Source organism: Schistocerca piceifrons, chromosome X (assembly GCF_021461385.2).
Source record: "Schistocerca piceifrons isolate TAMUIC-IGC-003096 chromosome X, iqSchPice1.1, whole genome shotgun sequence".
NCBI classification, from domain to species: domain Eukaryota; kingdom Metazoa; phylum Arthropoda; class Insecta; order Orthoptera; family Acrididae; genus Schistocerca; species Schistocerca piceifrons.
In genome coordinates, this window is record NC_060149.1 from 833,667,718 (window position 1) to 833,695,287 (window position 27,570).

At 40.0% G+C, this 27,570-nt stretch overlaps 1 protein-coding gene across 3 annotated transcripts in view; it reads right to left on the reverse strand.

Annotated features, from left to right (window-relative positions):
* The window catches only part of LOC124721240 (AP-3 complex subunit mu-1), a 164,236-nt gene that overhangs the window by 67,597 nt on the left and 69,069 nt on the right, over positions 1-27,570 (reverse strand). For all 3 annotated transcript variants that reach the window (XM_047246098.1, XM_047246099.1, XM_047246100.1), the window contains exon 5: positions 20,925-21,084. In XM_047246098.1, coding sequence (XP_047102054.1) covers positions 20,925-21,084 — 160 coding nt within the window. The remainder of the gene's footprint in view (positions 1-20,924; positions 21,085-27,570) is intronic.

Consider the following 27,570-nt stretch of genomic DNA (forward strand, 5'->3'; position numbering starts at 1 on the left):
TAATCCTGATCTACTGATAAGACCCAACTGGCACCACTGAGATGTAACCCATGCCCTCTGCCATCAGCACCCTCCCCAGCCCCATGTTAATGGGCCTAACAGCTGCATTAAGATGAGGCTGATCGTGATGCTGAAACAGTTGCACGAAATGTACATTAGAGCCACCAGTTTGAGAAGATATCTTTACCAGGTCACCACCTACATCACATTCCCTGTCCCTATCAAGACTGTTCCCTGCTCCACTCACTATCACTACCTGATCCTCCTTCGTAAAATTCCTACATAGCTCCCCTATGCTGTCAGCCACTTGAGATAACCCTGCACTAGGCTTCACAATGCTGATGACCTGGTATTCACTCCCCAACACTTCCTGCAACTGCTGGCCCACACCTCTATTGTGCGAACTACCTAACAGCAGAACCTCCTCCTTTCTGTTAAGAGTTTGCAACTAACCTAGGCCTCATAATTGCTGAGGACTGCTGCATGATCCCTACATCTACAGCTACACGAGGCTCCTCTCCACTCACTCTGACAGCTGGTCAAATCTATTGCGTATACATAAAGTATAACTGTCTGAATACCTCCTCTTCCTAGCTGCCTTCTTGCCAACTGCCATTTCCCATTCTCCATGACCCTTCACCTTCACTTGTACATTGTAACTGCACCTGAAGGGCACAGATATTATGCTCTTGCTCCTCTATCAACTTATTTCTACTACAGATTCTGCATTCATAGGAGAGGATCTCACTATAATGACCACTGACTTCCCCACTGCATTCCCCCCCATGAAAATACTTTGAACAAATCTCACATCGTAACCCACTACTCACAAACCTACAACAAAGCCCACACTCCTCACTCATGGTAAAATTGTACAGTTACTGAAAACAAACTATACATCTACGTTACAAAAGTTGAATTACAGCAGTAGAACTATTTATTATTTTAGTGCACACCTGATCCATTTATGGAGTCCCTACAGTTCTCAACCCTATGGCTCCCATCCAGGAAATCGCCGCCCAGCTTATCACAAAACCCTCGGAGTCTCTGGTTCAGTCCTCCCATTCAACCCAGAATCAGGAAGTCACATTCAGTTCTGGTTAAAATGTTGCAAATAGTGACACTTGTTTAAACTCTGTCCTCACCCTTCTTTGCCAGTCACTGAAATGATCCAAGTATGACCTCGGAGCCCAGACGACACGCATCGTGTGTTCCAATGTGCGCCACAATCTGCAGTTGGTTGCAGCCTGTTCCCTCAATGGCTGCTGGAATAGCCTCTTAAGTATGTTGAATGAGGCCCCCAGGTGCACGCAGTGAGTCCACTTGGTGTTGCTTACTTCCCTTGCTGCCATTTCACTGAGAGGTACCATTACCCACCGTACAATTGAACTGTCAACAGTTAATAGACCCTTACCCTTCTGCGTTTGCCGCCTCTGCACACAGAACAAAGAAAGTTTCCCCAAAACAGGTGAATTGAATCCTACTGGATCAGTATCAGTGACAGATAACACCTTGAACTCATTGATTAGGGGGACTGGCATAACACCCTGAATTCGCCCTGGTGCATGTGTACTCTGTATAGGACGCCTGGCTCTGTCATTGACAAATCACTTGCAGTCAAGTGGATGAGTAATGACAGATCCTGCACTTCCTGCAGAGGAGATAGGATCCACCAGAAAGGATAGTACTCAAGGTATCACAGGTAAAAAGACTTTTGGTAACTCTTCCAACACAAACATTCACAGCAGCTGCCAATCATTTGACAGTTGTCATGGAGATTTCCAGCTGCTTATGAACATCAACCAACTCATCTGGTGCTCGAGAACAGCAGTCACAATGGGGTCGCATTTTGGTTTGTATGATGTATTATAGGACAGTGAACAAATAACTTTAAATTAAGCCTGCTGATTATCTTTTATATCAATTGGGCCAAAAAAATTACTAATTCCCTATAAGACCTGAAGCAAATACACCAAACGAGATTTCTATTAAAGCAATAGAAAAACCTGTAGTAAAAATTACAGGCTTCCTAAAACTTTTTGAGGTTAATTACTGTCATTAACAAACTTGAAAATAGAGTTAATTTATGATAAATGTAAATAATATATACTCCTCCTGAAAAGGAAAACTAAATGTAACACAATAAGTTAGTTATAACAGTAACTAAATCATGAATGCCAATTAGTTTATGCACAAGACAATGGAAACTTCCAAAAATTCTAAAAAATGTATGTTTACTTACACTAATGTACACTAAAATTTCGGGTGATCTATTCTTTGGCAATCACTCTGAATCACAAATGCTGATCGGTTATGAAGTAAGTTATCCATAGCTCTCTCAACTTTTGAAAATTTTCAAAAACATAGTTCTGTAAGAGTCCAACCATTCTCAACAATAACAGTTTCTTACATAATTTTACAATAAAATAAGAGAATGATTGTTTTGAAACATGACATGCCTAGTGTTCTCAAAAAGTTTAAAAGAGCACAAATAATTTTAAGCTTAAAAATAATGATAACAGTACAAGTTTATCACAATACTCACAAACGTTTGAAATTTCACAGTATATGAGTTTGATACTATCAATGCAAGATTACATGGAAGTGACAAAAACTGTAAAACATATGAATCCAAAATTTAAAATCAACATACAAAGCTGGCATAAGCAACATCACAAAAAAGTTATTCCAAAGTAATAAATACATAAATAAATGTGCAATTGCACGGATTTTTTACTCTACAGATTCCCTTGTAGGTTTAGGCACAACTCATGAAAGAGCTGTGAGCCCCCTTGTGTTGGGTATGGCGCTGGTCCCGTCAGCAGCGGTGGCCAGCCAAATTCCCTCATGGTAGATAGCATCAATGATCTTCAGATATGAAGGTCTCACCGATCCATACACTGTGACCCACAGTCTAGCCACGATACCACAAAAGCATAATAAAAATGGAGTAGATGTGCTGTGTCTGATCTCCAAGCCCTGGATAAGGTATTCTAAGATGTTCAGTGCCTTCTGCGTCCTGGCTTTCAGGTTGCTCAAGTCTGGTAACCACCACAGTTTGGTGTTAAAAAAAGTTCAGAAATGTCATAAAGCCTCTGAAATGTAGAGTGGTGTCCCTCATAAGCAAGTTAGGTGAATTAAAAGTACAACGGGAATGATTAAAATGAAAACACACACACACACACACACACACACACACACACACACACACACACACACACACACACACACACACACACCCTTGTCTGCAGAAAACAGAAAATCCACCTCTGCAGGCCACTTCTCTAACATCTGCACTGTAAGTTACAACTGATGAGTTGTCGTTGCAATACTGGAGGAGGAACAGAAAAATGCAAGATCTTCCACAAATATCGAACATTATACAAGACTCCATACATTAGATTTGATACTATTAAAACTATGGAAAAGAGGATAACATTTAAAACACTGCTCTGAGGAACACCATTCTCCTGCTCAAAACGACCCAAGAGCAAGTCACCAGCTCAGGATGTAGAAAGTGATAGGAAGGACACTATGAAGTTGGATTTGTCCTAGAATACTGTGTCCCCAAGTACTGTAGTACGCTTTAATGGTGTCAAACAATATACTGATACAATGACGTTTACATAGGACAGCCTGTTGGGTAGCCACCTCTAGCAGTCATGTTGTTGACATTGGATCAAAATCTCCGGAATACATACTGTAAGCGGTTAAGGAGTTGCCTGGTCTCCAAAAACCAGACCAGATGATGGTTAACCATTCATTACAGAGTCTTTCTGACACAGCTCGTTAAGGTGATGTTCCCATAACTACTGGGGCATGTGCAGTCTTTTCCTGTTTTGGGGAGAGGTATCAATATCGTCTCTCTCCACGAGCTGGGGATGTGACCTGTCTGCCACATCAAATTAAAACAGAGAGAATTTCCTTTGATGCTGTTCGTAAATGTCGAAGCATGCCGTACCGGATTTGGTTGTGACTGGGTACAGTATCACGAACCTCAGACAGTGCTGATTCCAGCTCCCACATGGAGAAAGGATAATTGTAAAATTCATAATTGTCAGATTTTATGTGTAACTTGTTCCTCTCTACAGTTTTACAGTAGTGGCAAAATGCCAGATCCTGTCTGGCAGTGGCAGTAGTCATTGCAAAATGCTCTGTTCTTATCTAAACGATGTCTGGGTATTTGGAAACACCCCCGTTTCAGCACTGCTGCTATTGTTAAACAACTTAGTTTACCAGAAATCCTCCTGACGGCTTACCTTACTTTTGCAGAACAAGTGGAAAGATTGACACAGTCCAGGAACACCTGCCATGTCCTTTTGTTGCTCTCCTTAACTATGTGTCAGGTCTTGGCTCTGGTGACCTGACCCAGATTGCTAAGTGTACAGGTAAGTCAGACGTATAGAAGATCACATGTGTGACGTGGTCCACCCATTACTGGATAGTGCCTGTGTGTTCAAACACAGCCATCTGGCTGAACAGCATCCAATTAGCTCTGTTGACCATCCATCATGGTGGCTTTCTTTAAGTAATGTTCCATCCGGTTGATGGATTTACAGTGTGAAGTGGTCACTGGAATGAAGGTCACCAGTTGCTGCCCATTGAGCGGGGCCTGTGAGGGCTGGAGAGCAGAAAGAAAGGTCAATGGCCAAGGATCACCCAAGCAGCAGTCCTTGTAGACGATGCAAAGCTCTTGAGACATTGTGAGGTTCTCCAAAATGTATCCCTAGGACAAACAGAGTTCAAGCCCCAGAATATATTATTTTCCAGTGGGAGAAATAGGTGGGGAAGTCGTTCTATAAGGCCTGTGAGAGTCTCAGAGTCCATCGCATCCTGTGGAAGTAAATACATTGAGCAGATATTATCATCCGACCTACACAAACTTCGATGGCTACTGCTTTTAGGTTAGTAATCAAGGAGAGAGAAGAGGAGGTGTGTGTGTGTGTGTGTGTGTGTGTGTGTGTGTGTGTGTGTGTGTGTGTGTGAGACAGACACAGCAACCCCTCCCTTGGATCCCCAGTCAGGTCATTTTTGCATTGAAGGGTATAGTCCCATAGCACAGGGGTGCCAGTAGCTTTAAAAAGTGTTATTTGTAAATACAAGCACAGTGGATGAGTGCCTGTGCTTGGCGTTTCAGCTCCTCCACATAGGTCCTGAACCCACTCATATTCCACTGTAGTATGGGAGCCATTTATCACTGGGGGTTTACCTTTCACACTGTCTCTCCATTGGTGTGGGGACCCTACAATGGGTGGAGATTGAGTCTTGGGGCGACACGGTTGTCCTGGGCTGATCCCACATTCCATTGGCTCTGAAGGAGAATCGGTAGTACCATCAGATAGAATGACACAGACATGACCTGACAGTTTACTATCTATTTTTGCCTGTGGCTGAAACTTCCCGTTTGCTTTTTTTTAGATGGAAAGGCTTTGTAGGAACTACCACAACAGTGGTAATGGTGGTGATGGACAGTTTACCAGACCCTGCTTTTGAAGGTATTGTGAGATCTGCAATGTTAGCAATCATGGCTTTTCCTGATTTTGTCATGAGAGGGGTGGGGGGCCATGGGTTCTGAAACAACTGCAGCTTCACAAGTTCACTGAAAAATGAGTTAGTAGTACTGACACTAGCAAACTCCATTTGTGTACAGATATGCTGTCAGAATAGGCCTTTTAACAGCTGAAGCAGAATATTGGTGAATGTGGGAGGCTGCATAGCCTTGTAGATCTATCTTGCCTCACCATACTGGAAGTGCTTTGTTGGTTTACGCTCCTGTGTCTTCCTTTCTTCAAGGTAGACGCTGCCGTCTCTGTTACAGACAGAGAGGTCGCCAGAGCAATTTACACACTCTGAAGACGATGGACAAATGACACACCTTCGTGGGCAGTCTTACCGCATTTGCTGTAAATGGCTTCTCCTTTATACCTTAGAGTGGTGTGCCCAAAGCACTACCACTTAACTGTTTGTAAACCACTGGTTTCTGCCTCATACCCCCATATTATTCATTTTGTTTTTAAGTATCAGTGCCTTTAGCATGAAATCACTGATGCTACTAATGGCCTGAATCAGGACTTAAGTTCTGAAGCTCTGTTTCATTGGTTTTATTACACAGGGCATTTAGCTTTCCACAATTTCATTGCTTGCAATGTCCTCCAAATCTTTTTGAATGTAAAAAAGTTAAACTTTCTCAAAGCTGCCCCCTTTCCTTTTACATGTTATAAACACATTCTGAGTATCAGCATACATTTTCTTACTATAAACACAAGAAGTCTTAGCATTTACTGATATGGAGGACTGGATAAACAAGGCCTCTTGTGAGATTGGGTATTGAGACCCACCAGCAGTACACCCATTCCACTGGGGGGGTTGATAACTTACAGTTTGAGAGTTTCACCTCAGTTTCATGAGCAGCTATGGATATAAAGGTCCATCCAGATAGAGTCCCACTTCCCTAGGTAAGCCTCAGGTACAACAGATTCCCCAGGTTTTGACCATCCACACAACCTGATTGTTTAAATCAACATCTGCACCACTGTGCAATATGGTGGGTGGTCACTGTAGCATGCCCAGAGATTATAGTTGCAGCGGACTAGCGGTGTTTGCCAGTTCCCAGCTCAGGACACCCAGGCTCTTCAAGCCAGTATCCAGCAAACAAATGTGAAGTTCCTTTAGGGGCTTGCCATTTAGCATCACAACCTGGGAGGCACCTGTGGGTTACTGAATACCATGGAGAATGCAGTGAGCAGTACCTGCTCAGCAGGAGTGGGTTCGACTGTCACTATTACTCTTTTGATGGAGTACGTCTTCAATTAGTGTCAATGAGCTGGAAAGACTGCCATGGTCTGTGCTATGATTTTGCACATGTGGAAACTGGCAATGGTGTGCTCACAGCAAGTCCGACAACTGTGTCACCAGAAACCAGGATGTAACCAGCAGAGGCTCCTCGTTTAAGGTGGCAGCTGCCATTGGCAGTGGAAGTCAGATGGCTGGATTGTGCAGTTCCAGCAGTGCAAAAGTACCCTGTGAGACCAGCAGTGGCACTGGCTTTCCACGAGGCACACAAGAATACCTCCAACACTATCCCAAAAAGTGCCCTGTCACCAACAGGATGCATACGCATATCAGTGAGTGGAGGCACGTGTGTGTGGCAGACCCTTACAAACCTTACAGCGTGAAGACAGCTCTGCACAGTACGGCTACTCCCCAGTTGTCATCTGGCACCAAACTCACCACACTGTAGGTAATCTATCCATTGCTACAATCTGCTGCAGCCAACAATAACCTCAATCACTGACACACTGACATCAACTGCAACTGACTCTGGAGGTAGTGATTTTTCTCAAATTTAGGTATTTAGTGTACACACACAGCATGGTGGCACGTAAAAACCCCAGTCAGAATTGTACAGGTCACCCTTCTGATGCTCAACTGTCACACTAATGGCTAGCACAAGGTGTGACAACACCCTAGTTGTGTGATATCGCTAACTATTTCATTCTGTCTAGCAAATAAATGGGAGTGTTCTCTCAACATCAAAGCAGCTATCTATAATTCAATTGCTCAAAAGTGTACGTAACAATGAAACTCGTGGAATGCACCTGGAACTGATGAAAAAAAAATTGAAAAAATTTTTTGTTGAAAGATTTCTTTGTCTCAGTCACTCTTAAACTCTTCTGAGTGTTTGAAATCAGCAGAGTCACACTTTATTCTAACCCTGGTTCATTATTTTGAAGTCTGGTGCACCCCAGTATGGATTCTGAATAGCTTGGTCGCACATGACAATTCCCGATTCTCTACTCCAAGTTTGGATGATCATCCACACACTGTGTGACTGACTGTGACAATGCTGTTGCTTTGTGGATTTGTCTCACCATGAGAAAGTGTCACTATGTTCAGAGCAGTGGTTCATCAGCCACTCAGAACTGGACTGATGTGGCAGTTGCCTGTTGGCAACTTAATATTCTGATGACAAATACCATTTAGCATCTTGAGATAGGATGCCCATGCTCATCTGGCCAAGTACTGGTTTATGCAACTCTCTATGCTAGTCTATCCTGAGGAAGTCGCTTCATCTCTGCATGAATATTGCAACTTACATACATCTGACTTTGTTTTCTGCAGTCACTTTATTTCCCTCTGCAATTTTTACCTCCTGCACTTCCCTTCATTGCCAAACTGATGATTACTTGATACTCAGGATATTGTATCAACCATTCCTCCTCCTAGTTATGCCATGCCATTTTTCTCTCTCCAATGCAATTCAGTACATTCTCATTAGTTATTTGATCTACCAATATAATCTTCAAAAGTCTTCTGTAGCACTACATTTTGGCAGTTTCCACTGTCCACATTTCACTCCCATACAAGTCTACACTTCAAACAACCTCAGAAAAGACTTCCTATAAATTTATATTCACTGTTAACAATTTTCTAAATAAATTGGACAGTTCAGAATGGGAAAACAACAATATGGAAAGGATAGAGTGCTACTCGCCATACAGAGGTGGTGTCGAGTCACTGACAGGTACAATGGAAGAGACTACTAAAACACTAAAGCTTTCGAACAAAGTCTTTCTGCTGTAGCAGAAAATGTGCATGTGCACGCCCACATCCGCAATCCCCCGCCCCCACACACACAGTCTTAGGACACTGGAGCTCCAACAAATCTCTCTTTTTTAGAAACGCTTTTGTTGCTATTTATGTCCTCTCTTCTTTTACCATAAGTTAATATTATGCTCAGATAGCAAAACTTATCTCTATTTTTGCTGTCTCATTTCCTGATCTAGTTCCCTCAGTATCAGCAGATTTAATCTGACTACATTCCATCACCCTTGTTTCACTTTTTCGTTGTAGTTCATCTTCTAACCTGAACTGACAAATTATCCTTTGCATTCAACTGCCTTTCCCAGCCCTCTGCCATCTACGAAAGAATTACAATGTCATTGGCAAATCTCAAAGTTTCCCCTCTCTTCTCCCAGAACTTCAATCCCCTTTCTTAAATTCTCCTTAGTTTCCTTTACTGATTGCTCAATGTACAGATCGAATACCACTGAAGTAGAAGTGACAGGGTCAGTATTTCCTCGAGTGTTCCTACATTTAATTTACCTGGATGTCAAATAGTTCCTACCCCGAGTATGCTCCTGCCAATGTTTCTACTGTTCTACAGGTACTTCCTGTTAATAAATTAATGTGTAAAGGTAATCACTCACCAAACATCAGAGGCATTGAGTAGTTGAATGACAGATAAACAAGAATGAAATGTTCACTAGCTTTCAGAATCACCATTCTCCGAGTTAAGGACACAAGCACCAAGTATGTCCTATTCCAGTCCAGTCACACTCTTATTTTGTCAGATGCAGGTCCACCTGTGAAAGCAGTCATGTTACATACTGACTCTGCTGTAGTTTAGGCACAGTGTTCTAATTGAGCATAACCACCTATCAGCCATTCACCCCTACAAATGGCCACAGCCGAACTGCAGCCAAGAGCAGAGTCCACCACAAGTCAGCACAGCACACCGACGAGCACTACACACACTATTTTGGTGCCTACTTTGTGATCTGTGTCATCCAGACCCTTCGCCTGGTACCACCTCCTCTGAATTACATAGACATGAGTTGTTCTGGCTCAGCATACTCTGATCCTACAATTCTCCTGACTTCAATGTACTGTTCACACCTGCCTCTGCCATACTCGTAGCTCCTAACTTCACTTGTCCCGTACACCTGCACACTCTTCCTCACAGTCTATCCTCCCTTTGTCTTATTTCCCCCATTCTCAATCCACTTTACCGCATCAATGTGCACTGCATGATCTCACTAGTGAGGGCACTTGCGCTGTAGTTCTATTTCGTACATCTGCTGCCTCTCACACCTATTGGCTACCTTTCCCAAATCCCTCTCTGCACTCTCTGCCTCCCTTCTGTCTTCAACACAGTTGAGCTGCAGAGTTAGCCGGTGTGTTTACACTCTATAGCTCACACAAGGATTGTCCAGAGGTTATCAATTTTCAGTGCTGTTGATTTGCATTCTGACAACAGCTCTTCTATTTGGTGAATCATTAACTTTACATCTTAAATTATTTACAATCCAACAGGATTTTCCATGACCATATTGATAATTCCTGTCAATATTTTGCAAGCATGACTTATAAAACTGATGGTTCAATACATTCACTTGTTGGTACTCGCTTTCTTTGGCATTCAGATTATGTTTTTCTCTAAGTCCAAGGGTATCTCATATATCTTACATAATGAGGAGGAACAGTATAATCATGGTCAGTTCTCCCAAAGATCTAAATAATTCTGCCACATTTTTATACTTTCTCCTTTCATGAATTAAAGTCAATATCTCACATTTTTGAATGATTTCTATCAGGCCTCATCTCTTCACTTATTTGATCCTCTGCTGCCTCCATTATTTTGAGTCTCGAAGCTACTGATTCACTTTCTACCACGTGTCTTTCTTCCTGTTTCACATGATTGTGCATAATCCTCCATTTGAAACCCCAGGCATTCTCCAGTACTTTCCGTAATTTTTTATGTTACTGTAATTTCTGAAGTTTTACTCTGCCATCTGTAGCTATAGATCATCGTCCGACTCCATATCTGCCCCTGGAAATGTTTTGCAGTTATGGTTTCAAAATCTTTGCTTTACCATTCTATAAGCTATCTGAAACCTTCTAGTGTCTCCATGTATACAAACTTCTTTCACGATTTTCAAACTAACTATTAGCAACAATTAAATTATGCTCTGCATAAAATTCTACCGGAGACTTCCCCTTTCACTCCTTTTCACCAGCCCATGTACACCTACCAATTTTACTTTCTCTTCCTCCTCAAATTCCAGTCCTCTGTTGCCACCAGATGTTTCACTCTCTTTACTATCCAAGTAAACTTGTCTACTCTCATGGATATTGGCGTCACATTTATCTCGACTTCAGCAGTACATTTACTACACCATGTCTGGTTTTAATAGAGGGGTAATTATTGTCTCCCTTAAAGTATTCATATACTGGTAGATTAAAACGACTTTTGCTTTTTGTTGTAGGGTCACAGACATCCTCCACCCACTGATTTGATTGCAGTTCCATTTCTGGCATAATACAGTGGACTCTTGTCTCAGCCGCCATAACATACTAGCACATAAAGTCAGCTGTACAGATTTAAAAAACACCACATTTTTTCATAAAATATATCATCCATCTAGCAGAAAGATTTCTCTAACACAATTCTTCATGTAAAATGAACTGTATTTTTCTTCTGATATGTCTATGGTGTTAGGTACTTTGTATGGCTTTAATCATCAATTATAAAACACAATCATGTGCAGTTTCTTGATGTTCTCATTTACCTTAGCAGTACTGGGCTTTGAAATGACGCACAAGACACTCTATAAATCTTAATCAAAATCAAATGAATTTCTGTTGGTGATAAACTGTGCCAAAGAAATAAAAAAAATAAAAATAAAAAAAAAAAAAAACCTTTGATTGATCTCAAAGTCATCTGTGTGTCAAGCCAAGAACATTTCACACTGCCACTGTATTTGCCAAACTTGTGAGATAACAAATTGTATGTGACAACCAGAGCTCAACTGTAGACACAAGGCATTAAGTAAGGAACAAAAATACACCACTGAAATTCTGCGAATGTTATTGGCAGCCGGAAAAAAAAGGAAGATTTATATATGAATGCAATTTATTACCTACACTGAATACTGAAAGCTAATTATGCAACTACTGAAAATATTTTGCCGCACAACCCTACCACATTAAATAATTAAGAAATCCCCCTTTTATCAAGTACTGCAGGCAAACCAGATCGTCTGGTTTCACATGAGATTCTCAAAATTCCATTTTTCCTCTTTCTTTAAGGAGCTTCCAAATAACAGATGTCTCATAAAGCACTGTAACATAACAGTATTAATAGTTTAGACACACTTTCTCTGTGTAATAGCTCACCGAAAAAAGGTGTTCCATTCATATACCGAATGCAAATCTGGTTGCATTAATGACTGTAGGCACAGTAATGCTGCACAGCACGATAATTTTACTAGGCAGGATTACAATTTTGTTAAAGTTCTAACAAACGAGCTCATAACAGATTAAGTTAGTGCTGGGATGGTGTGCTAATCATTGTGCAACAGTTCTCCAAATGGGGCAAACAGAAACGCAAGCACTGCTGTGCTACTTAACAGGACACAGTGAGGTAATACAACATAACTTCACCGACCAAGTGCCACTACAAAGTCAAATGCAAACAGAAAGAACTGAACTCAGCAATACAGAATAATCATTGAAATTACCATAGCATGGCAAGGGGTGCTGATGGAGTCAATAAATGAGTAGAAATGCGCTCACACAATCAGAGCCACAACATCATATATGCAGGCCAAAGAAATACAGAAGCTTTCAGAACTCAAGAACACATTCTGTAGTGCTGCTATGCTGTCCCTGTCACTAGAACCAGGAAGACTGACAGTCTATTGAGTTTCAGGAAAACTGCCAGACGTTGATTGACGATGGTCAGCCTGCTACTTACTTGTTGACTTTAACACCAAGAGACGATCAACCTGATGCAAACCACAGCCGTAATCTGCCACTGCTGCTCACTAGGACATCACGGATGAGAAGACTGGTGAGCAGCCAGATTTTTTTGACAAACATCACGCAAAATCCAATCTTTTGCAGTATACAATGCAGCTAAGTGAGACTGTTTTCACTGGGGGATACTGCTGCATGTGAGGCAATGTCACAAGATGCATCCCTCATGAAGGTGTTGCTGACTAAACTGCGAACACACATCCTAAGGATTGGTTCTTGTGATAAAATACAATCAGACATGTGGAAGTTAGTGTTGGTTTCTGCTGATACCAATTTGCCACAGGAAATACAGTAGAGCCACTATAGGAAAATTACGAATTGAATAGAATGCACTGCGTGATGGAAGAGAAATTCTGACATCAACTGCAATCAGGATTGAAATAAATCTAATGGCACCGAGTGAAAATTTGTGCTGGATCAGGACTCTAACCCGGATTTCCCATTCATCACAAACGGTAGCCTCAACCACTTTGGCTATCTGAGCACACTTCCCATCTACCTACCCAACCAAGTTTCTCATCAAATCTAAATTCCCATATCTCACACACTACAAATGTAGCGTCCCATGTTCTCTTAGCTAGCAGCCTCATCTCATTTCCACAACAGGTCAAGCAAAGGAGATATAATTATTTGTCATCAAGGTGAACGTGAGTGGTACTTGACAGCAAATAATGATACCTTCAATGTCTGTTCCTCCATACATGTCTGAAAGAACAAACACCACACATACAGGCGAATTTGTGGTTCGTGTAAGCCTGGATAACTTTAGCACATAAGTGGTTAGTGTGTCAAAGGGCCTATTTATTGTCACATTAGAGACATTAGATGAGAAAGATCTCTTTAGGTCAGGTTATGACAGATTCACAACCTAACTATCAATGCTGCAGCATTAAGATAAAATGTGGGTCACTTGCAGGAGAGTGTCCTTGATTACCCATCGCTGTATACCTATAGGAAACAATGTGCCAGTTTGTAAGAAGCTTTACAGCATAGCGAGGCATCTTCAGCCCATAACAAAAGAGTTTATAGCTCAATAGTTAATGGAAAGTATTATACAACAAAGTGATAGTCCGTAGGGCACAAATATTGTCATCACACCAGAAAAAAGTCAAAAGATGGCACCAGAAAGTATAGATTCTGTTGCAATTACAGCTACCTAAATACGAAGACCATGACATATGCACATCTGATCCCCAGAATTACGGAAACATTGGACAACTTCTTACAGTGCCAGTACTTTACAACAGCGTATCTGAGAGGTGGGTACCACCAGCTGGAAGTAGTCCTGGAGGATAGACCGAAGACTGTTTTCACAGTCCCATGCGGACATTATCAGTATAAACAAATATCATTTGGGTTCAAAAACACACTACCCACATTCCAGAGGTTATCGGATGGAGTTGTAAGTGGGTTAAAGCAGACCACTTGCATGGTGTATCTGGACAAAACCATCGTATTTTCGAAGGATATGCCAGAGCATGCGACATGCTTGGAGGATGTATTCAGCAGGCTGTGATCTACCCATGTAATGCTTAGCCTAGACAAGTGCCATTTTGCACAAACACATGTAACTTACCTTGGGCATGTGGTTAGCAGGAAAGGTATTCAAACTGATCCTCATCTAACAGAGGCAATTCAGACTTCACAGCACCACAAACAACAAAATTAATGGGTTTATGCAATTATCACATATTTGTTAAGGATTCAGCACATATCATGGAAGCCCTGAATCAACTGTAGAGCACAGGTGAGAAATTCCACTGGTCAGCATACCATATTTACTCCAATCTAAGCCGCACCTGAAAAATGAGACTCGAAATCAAGGAAAAAAAATTTTCCCAAATCTAAGCCACATCTGAAATTTGAGACTCGACATTCAAGAGGAGAGAAAAGTTTTAGGCCGCATCTCAAAATCGAAACAAAGTTGGTCGATTGTAATATGAGACACAATTTAGGTCAAATGAATGACGATACAGCTACAGTAGTTTGGTTCGAGTCGTAAGCTCAGCAGTTAAGCTTCACCAGGTAGCCATTGTTATGCGTCAGGTGAAATACGGGTACCCTTCCTTTTTCACGTGCTTCATCTGGTTTGAATTGATTGCTTATTTTTCTTTGATCTGATAAGCGCCGTTTTCTTTGTTATAGGTGTTTACGTCACTCTAAGCTGAAAATGCATTACTGTACTGTGTCATGCATTGTTTGTCGCATTCTGATAGTGCGTGTTTACGGCCTGTCGCCGCTCACGGCATGGCTTGCTTTTGTGCGCACTACCGCCACTTAAAAAAAAAAAGAGAGAGAGAGGAATCGTCTGATTAGCGAAACAATGGCAACAAGAGACTGCTATCTGTTGTTACTTACACTGCTGCTTTCTTTGATAATGATCAACAAGAACCAAATAATAGACTGCGTATGATAGAAGATGTTCTCAACGAGAGTTTGGCGAAAATTTTTCTCCATTTGAAAATCTTTGCAGGCGCCTCTTTAGTACATTACATTCTGCACAGAAATTAGAGTCATCTTAGATTTAAAAACCTAGTCAATTGCTGTGCTTCATTTCTGACTGTATTAGGCATAAGAATAACACGAATATAAACATGACATGATATGTATATTCTTCCGCGTTTGCTGTTGTCTCACTCTAGTTTCGTAGTTTATTAGGCAGACAGGATTTAAATGTGAGAGCAGCAAACACGAAACAATACATGGCAAAATGTTTATACTCGTATTATTCTTATGGTGAAGAGAATACTGCATGTGATTCACAATTCATAAAAGTTCCTATTAGCAACCATCTCTTCTCACAGGTAGGAAAAAATTCAGAATGTAGAGTTGGCCATATTGACAAGTAGAGTTGGCCATATTGACAAATATCTCAAACAGTCTTGCCAGCCGGATTTTCGTAGTACACTGAAATGCTGCTACATTCGAAGACGAACAATATGGAATTTGTATTTACTTCGCTGGATAATGTATGAAAATGCAGTGGTCGAAACTCGGGGCGGAGAAAAAAAGCTCGTCTTCCACCTTTTTTTTAAAAAAAATTTACTGACAGAGGATTTGGTGCCAGTATTTATCTTTGTGCCTACAAAGCATGCCTATGTAGCGCTACCTATATTCGAAGGCAGAAATTAGTTGTGGCGGCACCCACCAACATTTTTCAGAACTTCCGCTTGCTTTGCACTCGATTCTAAGTCGCAGGCGGTTTTTTGGATTAAAAAAAAAAGTGCGGCTTAGATTCGAGTAAATACGGTAACTTCAAGCAGCATTAATTTTTGTTGCAGCACTTGGCTTTCCTGATTTTGAGAAGGTCTTTATCTTCTCCTGTGATGCCAGCAATGGAGTGGTTGGTTGTGTTTTGAGCAAGAACATCCAGTAGCATATGCGTCAAGACAATTGAACAAAATGTAGTGTAACTTCACTATGGAAAAGGAGATGGAAAAGAAATGGTCAAATTAATGTAAACCATTTCTTTTCAATTACTTTATTTCTCCTTGTATTATCAAAGTGTAGACAATATATGGCATATATTTAGAATAGGTAAATGTTAACTTTTTTGGCAGATACTGTATCTTGATAAAATGGTTTGTAATTTTGATTAGTCAGAACAAGGAAAAAAAAAAATTCTCAAGAAGACTGTTGGAAAAAAAAGAAAAAAAAGAGCGGGGGGGGGGGGGGGGGGGATCTTCTTATAGTCAGGGGTGTCTTATACCCAGGTAAATATGGTATCTGCAGTATGTAGTTTGCACTTATAATACTGAAATGCATACTGGTTCAGGTCTGTTGCCTTCCAACGCTGTGTACAGTTGAAAAATGGCATCCCGTTTTGATACCATGATTCCTAAGTTAGGACCAGACTGTGAATCAGTTAAGAAATTTGCTAAAAGAATACGGGAGGTATGGCAGAAAGTAAGGTGAGCCAGTACTAAAGCTTTGGAGTGACAGGAAAGTCCAAACAGCATGTGAAACTACAATAATATGGAGTGGGTCAAAATGGTATTGGTCATCAACCCCTTACACACCTAAGAGAAAGATGAAAAGGTTTTTGACAAAGTATCAGAATCCTTATTAGGTCATCGAGATGACTTCTCTGGTTAGCATTAAAGTACAGTTTCTGACAAATGTCTCTCCATGTGTATAGAGTTAAACCTTTTTGAGGAATGGTAGATCCATTTTCACAGGTCCTAATGATGGAGTCAGTGCGTGTCAAAACAATTAGCAAAGTTTGGAAGCATGTACCAGTACACAAGCAGGATGTGCATAGCATACCCTATGCATTAAGGTCACATGATAAATAGTAGTGAAGTTTAGCTGTGCCACGTCTACAAGTTGTTCTATTCTTGTCAAATGTATATGGAGTTGTACTATGGGTCGTTATAGTACTATTATAGGCACTTATTTTTTATAGTTTTATTGTATATACATGTTTTTGAAGGAGGGAGGAGATGGCAGGAGTTCCTTTCCTAGGTGACGAATAACCAAGTGCAACCAAATGGATTGTGGTAATCATGATGTGTCTGCACAGCATCAGTGGACAAGCAATGCATGAAGCTTGCGTCCATCCGTCGGAAGCAGGTCTGCTATTTTCTTGACAATTGAATGTATTGGAGATGAGTCACCAACAGACATTTAGATTAAACACTGACATGTGGGAAGTAAGAAACCAGTCCAAGGACTGCAATAAGCATTTGTAGGGCTGTATAAGGAAGTGAAGGATAACAAAGTCCTCACTGAGGTACAGGGAAAATACAAGGAATTGAGCACGTCACAGGGCAAACTGAGAGCTCAACTGACACGAATCACTGACACTGTACCACAGATATTAATTTGTAGGAAATGAAGGTGGTTCAATGCAGGAGGGAAAATATTAAAAACAGTATTTGGGACAGCAGATAACAAAGGTATTTGGGAGCTGAATACCACAGTTAGGCAAGTGCAAACACTGGCATACACCACCAAAGCTATAGTAGATTGACATACAGCACAATTGTCGAACTTTGAGCAAGATGTTCTGACCAGATCCAAGACGGTATGTGAGTTAAGCATGGGTTTACCCCAATACACCCAGGATATGAAGGGAACAGTAATTTAGGAGAAATACAAAAGCAACTGACCTTACTATACAGTAAACAAGCAATAGCCAGTTTTTTATGAGCAATGGCACATAGACTCAATGATGCATGAATTGAAGATGGGTCACTGCAGAAAATAGTTTACCATAAGGCAAACAAACCATGAAGTCCAGTGTTACTGCCACCACAATTCTTAAAAGGGTTGCAACTAGTGGAGGAAGAATTCCCCGTAGAGCTATGGCATAAAGCAAAAGTGTCGGAGAAACACTTTGCAATGTTTTACCACATAGCAAATGTGAACAGAGCAAATGGACAGAGCACAGTTATACGTGTTAGTTCGACTACCAGTTGTAGGGATGAACATGCCGTATAGATATTACACAGTTCACCCTTATTCAGTAAGACGGACAGTTATGGGAAGAATGGTTCAAGTAAAGATGCGAGATATTTTAATTATGTTTGAGCATGGACGAGCTCACTCTCTTATGTCTCTGTGTGACCTCGAGGAGCATTCAAGGAGAATATCATCATTTGTTAAGCCACAAAAATGCAGACTGATGCACTGACAGGCAACATACAACTGTTTCTGGGGAAACAAAGACAATGGAATGATGGACAGAAATATTTGCATCACAGCCTCATTTTCAAAAGATAGAGACACATTGGATATACTTAGTCTTTGCACCAGCGTCATAATTACGAAATGCTATAGGGAGGGAAAACTTCAGGGCACAGTATAGTTTGAGTTATGTGATAGTGACATTTTGGTGAATGGCTCAACGTGTGAGATAGCTGTGACAAACTTCTGTCTCTCAGCTAAACTCAAGGGTATGACTGTACTCCAATTTACTCTCTCTACTTCATATTGGCCAGAGAAAATGCCTGCGGTACTGCCAACATAGAATCTAACTTATCTTAACAATACCCTGAATGCTAATCTCATACACTCCTTACACACACTGATAGTATCTCAGCAGGGCAAAATTTCCATGGAGCAAATGTTCCAACATATTCAACAATACTACAGGAGAACCAATGCTGAAATGTGGCAACTATAAACATTATGACCACTAGTTTTGCCCCATTACTGATAGTAATTTGCTTATTTTACTTTTTTATCAGATGTAGGAGTATTCATTATCCAGAATTAGCCACATATCAGACACCTATCAAGTGGTTAACTAGCATAAACCAAGACATGAAATAATGGAATTGTAAATTAGTATAACTTTTGAGAGAAGGAAATAAGTATAATGGAACATAATCATGAAAGAGAGCTCAGCAAGCCAAAACTCTATAATGATAATATAGAATTAGGAAACAATCCATGTAAGCCAGTTCCCAAGAACAACAGTTTTGCGCCATGTACATTTACATAAGTAGATCTAAAAAATGTCATAGAGGGTAAGCAGAAGCAAAATTTGGGATGATTTTCTTTGAAATAGGGGAGGAATGTTACACTGCAGAATAATTTTACTGAGCAGGCTTAAAATTTTGTTAAGGTTCTGACAGGCGAGCTCGTAACAGATTATATTAGTGCGGGGCTGGTGTATCAATCACTATGTCAACATGGTGTACCACGAGTGCAACATACCACAGAATAGGGCAGACAGATATGCAAGCACCACTGTGCTGCTCAACTGGGCACAGTGAGATAACACTATGTAACTTCACTGACCAAGTACGACTAAAAAAGTCAAACGTAGACAGAAAGAACCAAACTCAGCAATCCACAATCATCGTTGAAATTACCACAGCAAGGCAAGGAGCAATGACATGTCTCATGAACAGGGACAAATGTACTCCTACAAGCAGAGCTACTATGTCATACATGCAGGCTCAACCTGTGAAATAGAGATGCTTTTGGAGCTCAAGAACACATTCTGCTGTGTTGGCAGAACCAGAGAGAATGACAGTCTGATCAGTGAAACATGCTGATTGACGTTCACCAGTCTGTTACTTGCTTGCTGACTTCGACACCAAGAAGCAGCCAACCTGATGCAAACCACAGGTGTGGTCTGCCCCTGCTGCCTAATGGCATATCATGGATGAATGAGAGGACTAATGAGCAGCCAACCCTGCCCAATGCTCAGTCATCACAGATTATCTGCAAGCTGCCATCTTCACACTGATCAGGTGAGGTATATCCATGCTGCCCCTTCGTTGACTCTTGAGTATCTGGTGCGGTATTGGTCAATCCCTGGTGGATGACTGGGGGCCTAGTTTTGACGACAACTGGTGCCCTGGACCAAAGCAGTCTTAAACTGAGTGCACAACAGGCTGTCTTTGAGACTGTTGAAGTGGTAGCTGCACTGGGTCACTGCAGTACATCTGGGTGGTCTGCACCTTCCTCATCCCACTACTATAATCAGTACAGCATGCTGCCATGGCACTGACCTGTGGAGGTGACATCATAGCTCATTGATGAGGTATCAGCATTCCTTTGTAGTACATGCACCTGCAACCACAGCCAAATACAGCACTGAAGACCACTATACCTTTGTAAACTGTGCTTGATCAACAAAAGCTATTACAGATAATGCTGAATCACTGATGTCTCTGGGCATACACAGGACCACACACTCTCACTCTTTGCTCAACCTCTTGATAATGTGTAACCATCTCTGGGTCGCTAAAGTAGGAAAAAACTGTGTGTCAATCATGGCTTTAGCTTCTGAAGTTGTTTAATTAATCAATCCCCAAACAAATGGCATCTTATTGGCAATTTAAATTCTCAAATGGTGGTAACATACTTTGCTGAAGAACAATCCTCACTTCCCCATTTCATCCACATAAAATTTATAGAAAATTATACTGCTGCAAGTTAATAATAGTATCAATATTGTAGTAATAAATTTAATATACATAAATGCACTATATCAGCATCTGGTGCAAAATCACTCAGAGATTCAACTGAAAATAGAAATTTGGTCTTTATATCATGCACAAGCAAGTAAAATAAATGATTTCATCTTTTCTTAAAGCAGATGAACAACATACTTAGCTGCTTTATTGTTCCAATAGAGGAGAAATATTTCAACAGGTGGAATTTCAAGTGAGAGAAAGCTGACTATGCGAGATCAGGTGAGTCAAAATTTACAATGAACATTTGATTAAATAATAAAAATTTTGTGAGGCTTACATCAATACATTACTTATGGAATGAAAGAGACATTTTATTGTAAAACAGACTGTGATCACAAGACAGAGTTGTGTGGTTTACAATTATTCAAAATTAATAAAAAATTTACTTACATATCCCTGTATTTCTGCAAACACGGTAGAGCCAGCCTTGTCAATTATTGCATCCACTTCCTCCACCACATCAAAGTACGCTTCATTATTTGTGTACTTCACACCTGTTCTTCGCCATGGGATATTTGATAACTGACCGCTAGGCAACGTTGCACTCACACTGAAATTGAAGAAATTGATTATTAAGGTCTTTTCAACACAATCTAGCAGCAATAACTTAGGAATAGTAACAAACACTGCAGTGAATGAATGATGGGTCATGACAAAACCTATAAGGTAGAAGAATGACAGGCACAGACTAAAACGAGGAATGGAAATTAATTACCTCCGATTTCAAATACTGGTGTCCATTACTGACACTTTCAGTGTTCTGTCGTTCAGCTGTCAGAGTAAGGTTGCTCAGAATACAGCATCGATGTGTGAAGTCTTTATTTACTGAAACTTTTTAGTGCGCTATATGGTGAGTGAATCAATTGCTTAATGAGATATCAAGAACATTTGTTAAGAGTTAAAACTGGGGCAGTTAGCAGATTGCCAATAATCTGCCTATCAGAGTTTTGGAATTAACGTGCCAGTGGTGATAGCACAAGTGGATTATCAGGAAAAGTCTGTTTCCATAAAACAGGCAAGAAGTATAGCTCACAAGAAAGAAAACAAGCAGGAAGGGAGAGCAAGATTGGCTGTATGGTCACAAAACAAGATACATTAATTTTTACAGGTGTAATCAAGTGAAGTGTCGGTTCACTTGGCAGATGATTAAAGCTAGCAAATTCAACCACTCTTCCGATAAAATGATTTTAACAAATGTGGATTTACTTCATGGCACTGTTACATTCCAAAGGTTGGAATTCAGTAGGAGTACCAATATGCCTACTTCATTATTTACACAAGCTCAACCTCAATTTCTTCTGTACTCATACCTGCCATTTATTTTGTACCATCACCACCAAGTTATTACAGTTAAATATTAACTGAAAGATGAGGAACAACAAGTGGTCACAGGGACAAACACAGCTTAAACAAACACAAACAAGTCAGATAGTATAGTAAATTAATGGAAATTCCATGATGAAAATTACAAATAAAAAGTGAGGGTTAACAACTCAACTGCTTGTGATGAATGAGTGGTCCATAGGCCCTCCTAAAGCGCAGAAAAAATTGTATCAGTTTTTGGTTCTCTTTCAGCAACACCACAACATGAGTTGCTGAAGTCACAGAAGACTTACACAGTGAGACTGTGTGTGTGTGTGTGTGTGTGTGTGTGTGTGTGTGTGTGTGTGTCATAGCTAATATACACATAACACCATGGCTCACCACAGTAATTTTACACACACACACACACACACACACACACACACACACAAAAATAGTTCGAGAGGTGAAGAGGTTGAAACGATGTAACATGAAATAAGAGGAATTATGCAAAGAGGAGACAAAAATTTAACAGTGATGAGGAGGCTGGAATTTAATAATATGAAAAAGAAGAGGCATGGTAGGAGAACATGGATTGAGAGATAGGAACGAAAGAGGAAGCAACCTGTTAAAATTTTTCGCAAAACAAAATTTAATCATTGTAAAAATCTGGTTGAAGAATCATGAAAGAAGGTTTAATATGTGGAAAAAACACTGGAAGGTTTCATATTTATCATATAATGGTAACACAGAGATTTTGAAATCAGTCTGTAAATTGCAAAACATTTCAAGGAGCAAATATGAACTCAGAACATAATATATAGTTATGCACTGCGGATTAAAACCAAAGAAATTGCAGGAAAAAGAAAAAAAAAATAAGTAGATGGGGCCTAGATGAGTTGAAATCACCAAACGTTGTTGATAGTTTCAAAAGCAACATTAGGCAACAACTGGCTGAAATAGGCAAAAGAAATACAACAGAAATTCCATGGGTAGCTTTGAGGAATGATATAGTGATGACAGCAATGGATCAAATAGGCCATAAGACAAGGCTCAGCAGAATTCTTTGGATAATACAAAAACATGTGAAGGCAGTAAATACATCAGACAATTATACTGACAGAGAGAAAAAAGCATGCATGACAAAAGGAAAGATGTGTGTCATGTACAGGAACATCAATTAAACTTCTGGATAAAAGAGAAGCACAAGAGCACAGATGGTAATCCAGTACTATGTGAAGAAAGGAAGTCATGGAGATGACAGGATATATACAAGAGCTGTTTACAGGAAATATATTTAAAGGCAATATTACAGGAAGGGAATAGGCAGGGGACAGATATGAGATGAGGATGCACTACTCGAGAAGAATTTGAAAGAGCACTTAAAGACAGCCAAAACAAGACACCCGGGGTAGGTGACACTCCATCAGAATTATTGACATTCTTGGGAAAACCAACCCTCACAAAACTGTTCTAACTTGTATGTGGGACAGAGGCAAAATTTCCTCAGGTTTCACGAAAATCTAATAACACCAGTATCTAAACAGTCAGACACTGAAAGGTGTGAGTATTATGGACTCATAAGTTCTGGATGTAAAGTAACACCTGCTGTCTACAGAAGGATGAAATGACTGACTGTAGCTGAGCTACTGATAAATAACAGTATGTTCTGGGGAAATGCAAGAAGATAGTTTGAAGAAAAGCAAATCAATATTTATACAATTTGTAGATTTAGAGGTTTTGAAAATATTAGATGCAACACACTATTTGGTATTCTGAAGTTATTATGGATAAAAATACAGAGAGTAAAAATTTAATTAAAACTTGTACAGAAAACAAATTGCATTTCTAAGGATCAGTGGATGTGAAAGGGAAGGAGCAGTTGAGAAGGGGGCTATATAGGTTTGTAGCCTACTTCCAGTGTTATGGTGCTGAGCAAGAAGTAAAGAAACTAAACAGAAAATGGAAAAGGAATTAAAGTTCAGGGAAAAGACGTAAAAACTTCAAGGCTCAGTAATAACACCATAATTCTGTAGGATGACAAAGTACTGAGCATCAGCTGAACAGAGTGGATAGTGTCTCGAAAAGAGATTATAAAATGAACAGTGACAAAAGTAAAATGAGGGTACTGAAGTGTAGTCAAATTAAACTGTGTGATGGGGAGGGAATTAGATTAGGAAATGTGAAAAAAAGAAGAAAAAAAAACAGATAAGTACTCTATTTGAGCAGCAAAATAAATGGCAGTGGAAGAAGCAAAGTGGGTATAAAATGCAGACTGGCAATAGCAAGGAAAGCGTTTCTGAACATGAGAAATGTGTTTAAATTGAATTTAAATTGAAGTGTCAAGATGTCTTTTCTGAAAGTACTTGTCTGGAATGCAGGCTCGTATTACAGTGAAATACAAACAGTGTACAGTAGCGACAGAAAGGAGAATAAAAGCTACTGAAGCACGGCACCGTATAAGAAATGTTGAGGATTAGATGGGCAATCGGTGAACTAATGAGGAGACAGACTGTTGTTTGTGCTGGCAGATACAGTACACAGCCATACATACAGAGGGTGCCCCAAGGCATGACCAGTCTTTTGTATGGCACCAAGCAGTTACAATCAGGTACCACAGAGAGGCACTTTATTAGTGGCAACTACATTCTGTGGTAGGGGGAATCTCTTCCTGTCACCTTTATGTTGGACACCACGTTAACTGGTGAAAGCAACGTAACTGGCAATGATGAGAAACATAAATGGCAATGTTTAATCAGCGACAAGTGCAAACGCCAAAACTGGTGATGAGTAGAAAAGCTACACCTGATTATGGATAAAAAGAGTGATAAAATAACTAGTGATGGAAAATAAAATACAACAGAATTGGCAACAAGGAAAACAAGGTTGCTAGCACAACATAACTGGCAATTGTAAGGATCGGTGGATGTGAAAGGGAAGGAGCAGTTGAGAAGGGGGCTATATAGGTTTGTAGCCTACTCCCTACATACTTTTGTATGGAACTATGAAACACATTCTGGTTGCTAACCCAATTTCTTTTTCAGGGTGATAACAGAGAATTTCAAATAATGTTAAGAATTCCATTTTTACAGAAATGGTTCAATCTGATGTCCTCAAGCCCATGATGCTGCTGCTGAACAGCTATCCACCACCCAGGAATTTATTGTGGCCCATCTGTCCAAACTAGCAGGAGAGAAGGAACATGACCATGAAAAATTTATGATGTCACTGCCACCATTTCCAGCTTTTGACTAGAAGATACAATTCTGACCCAAGTATGTCTCCAGGAAGGAGTACATTTGATTATGCATCAATTATCAGGTGATGTTGAGCACAAAGTTTTTCTTCTTGCAAATGCTAGCACAGAAATTTTCATAGTAAACCAAAAGCGATGCCCTGAAGTAGATCTGATGATGCTCCCCACTCCCATATACACTCAAATGCTAGCATGTTACTTTGAGGCTCAAGTGCAAATGGCAGCAGCTAGGCATAAAATTTTTCAGTGCTTTGTGAAACCCAATCAAGGATACAGGGACTAAACAGAGATCGCAAATTTCTGTGTGAGAATGAAACGTGCAAAAAGTCATATGTTGTTTCTCTCATTTGTGACATACCCGTCATGTACTCAGCTTACAATAAGTTGAAGTCTGACTACTCCATCAACGTTTTCTTTTAAGCTGGCCACATAAACAGACATTAGTATCAGCTGACTCACTTCAGTATGGAGACACTAATGTGCTTACAATGTATCAAAACAACCCGCATGGACAGGCTGTGAGTGCGACTATGAGCATAAGTCACTGGGCAAAAAAAGACACAAGCAGAGAAGATTGTAAATAGCTTCAATAGACAAAAATTACTTTTATGTGCATGCTGTTTCTTAATCACAAGTGAGAAGGTTGTTTCTTCCGAAACGCACACTGCCCTTAATGAAAAAAAAAAAAAAAAAGGTCATAAATTTGAAGTGTGCAACACGAAGATAATCAGGCAACACAATAAAACGCTAAAGTACACAAAAGTGATTCATAACAAAAATAAAATTGATCTCAGTGTCACTGAAGTTTCAAATAGACACGGGCTCATCCATTTCTTTAATCAGTTCACAGGCATACAAAAAATTGGGAGCATCAGAACTATTTGAATTTCAGAGTTTGCTACTTGAAGTCAAGACAGCATAAGATTATCCCTGTCAGCTGGCAGCACTGTTGTCAGCTTTAACTGCGAAGTGCAAATGGCTGCAGGAGAAACAAGAGTCTTCTGTAGAGCTGCAACGCTGATACATTGTCGCAGAGGTGTTTATGAAATTGCATTACATGACTGGTTGATGTGTGCGTGTGAAGTGACCATGCCCAACTCACTGCAACTGGCAGGGATCTAACAACGCCTCAACTATAGCAACAGCTACCAACAACTTCCAGTAAAAGGTGAATTCTTAATAGATTTTGCATACAATTTACAAAAGAGACCAAATTTATAGTACTAAGCCCACACAAATCACAAAAATTAGTAGAAACAATTTATTCAATAAATTAAACTTCACCATCCATGGAGGACTGAATCAGATTCACACTGAATAGTTGCAGAAACTATTGAAACAACGTCATTTTTTATTAATCAACCGTACCATTAAAACTACAAAGTGCACATCATGAAGTGGAATGCTGTGCCAAAATTCTGTAAAGCACACAATATTGCATTTGCATTAAAGGAAAAAGTGAAACAGGAACTTTGACGCATAGAGCAGAATAACATTACAAAATCAATTACCAGCAGCTAATAGGTGACACAAATTATTGTTTTACAAAAACCGAATGCCATGTTGAGGATCTGTTCTGATTTCAAGGCAATAATGTGCAGGCCATAATACATGCATCTCAAATTCCAAAATCGAAAGGACCGATGTATACATTAGCTGGCAGTGTATATTTGGAACAAAGATCTCAAGCAGTTATGTGCTGTTCTTGGCCAAATTAAAGGAGCTACTTCACAAACTGTTATGGATTGGAACAACCTGTACCTGGAACAATGAACGCCAATGTGCATTTGACAAACTAAGATAAAGTTTACTAGGTACTAGATTTCTTGCCACATTTGATCCCAATAAAATCTTAATTATTGCAACAGATTCTTCCAAATATGAGATCATAACAGACTTGTCATATAAACAATATTGTTTCGACAGGGTGATCATATTCACATCCAAAACACTGACAGCTGCTCAGAGGAATTATAATCAAACTGAAAAGGAAGCTCTTGCTGTTATCTTAGCTGCAAAAAAGTTTCACGAGAACATTTACTGCCAAAGATTCATTCTGCATATGGACCACAAACTAGTGATAGCTACATTTGGACCAAATAATACTGTACCTTCCAGAACAGCTCAATGCCTGCAGCACTGGGCAATGCTTTTGTCAAACTATAATTATGAAATTGTTTTCTGGTCCACAGGTCAATATTCAAACCAGACTTGCTATAACGACTGTCAATAGGGCAAGATAAAATAAAACTGATTCTTCTGCTGATATATGACTGCTTCAGATGTCAGAAGTAAGGACACAGCTGAAAATTTTCCACTAAATTCCAACTTGATTGCAAAACTTGTGCCAAAGGCCTTCAGATAAAAAGTTAACCTATCAATCAGAAATTAAATCATTTTTGAACACGAGACATGTTCTCACTATTTATAAATGTGTCATTCTGGTACATTCAGAATAAGAAAAGACACAAATGATTC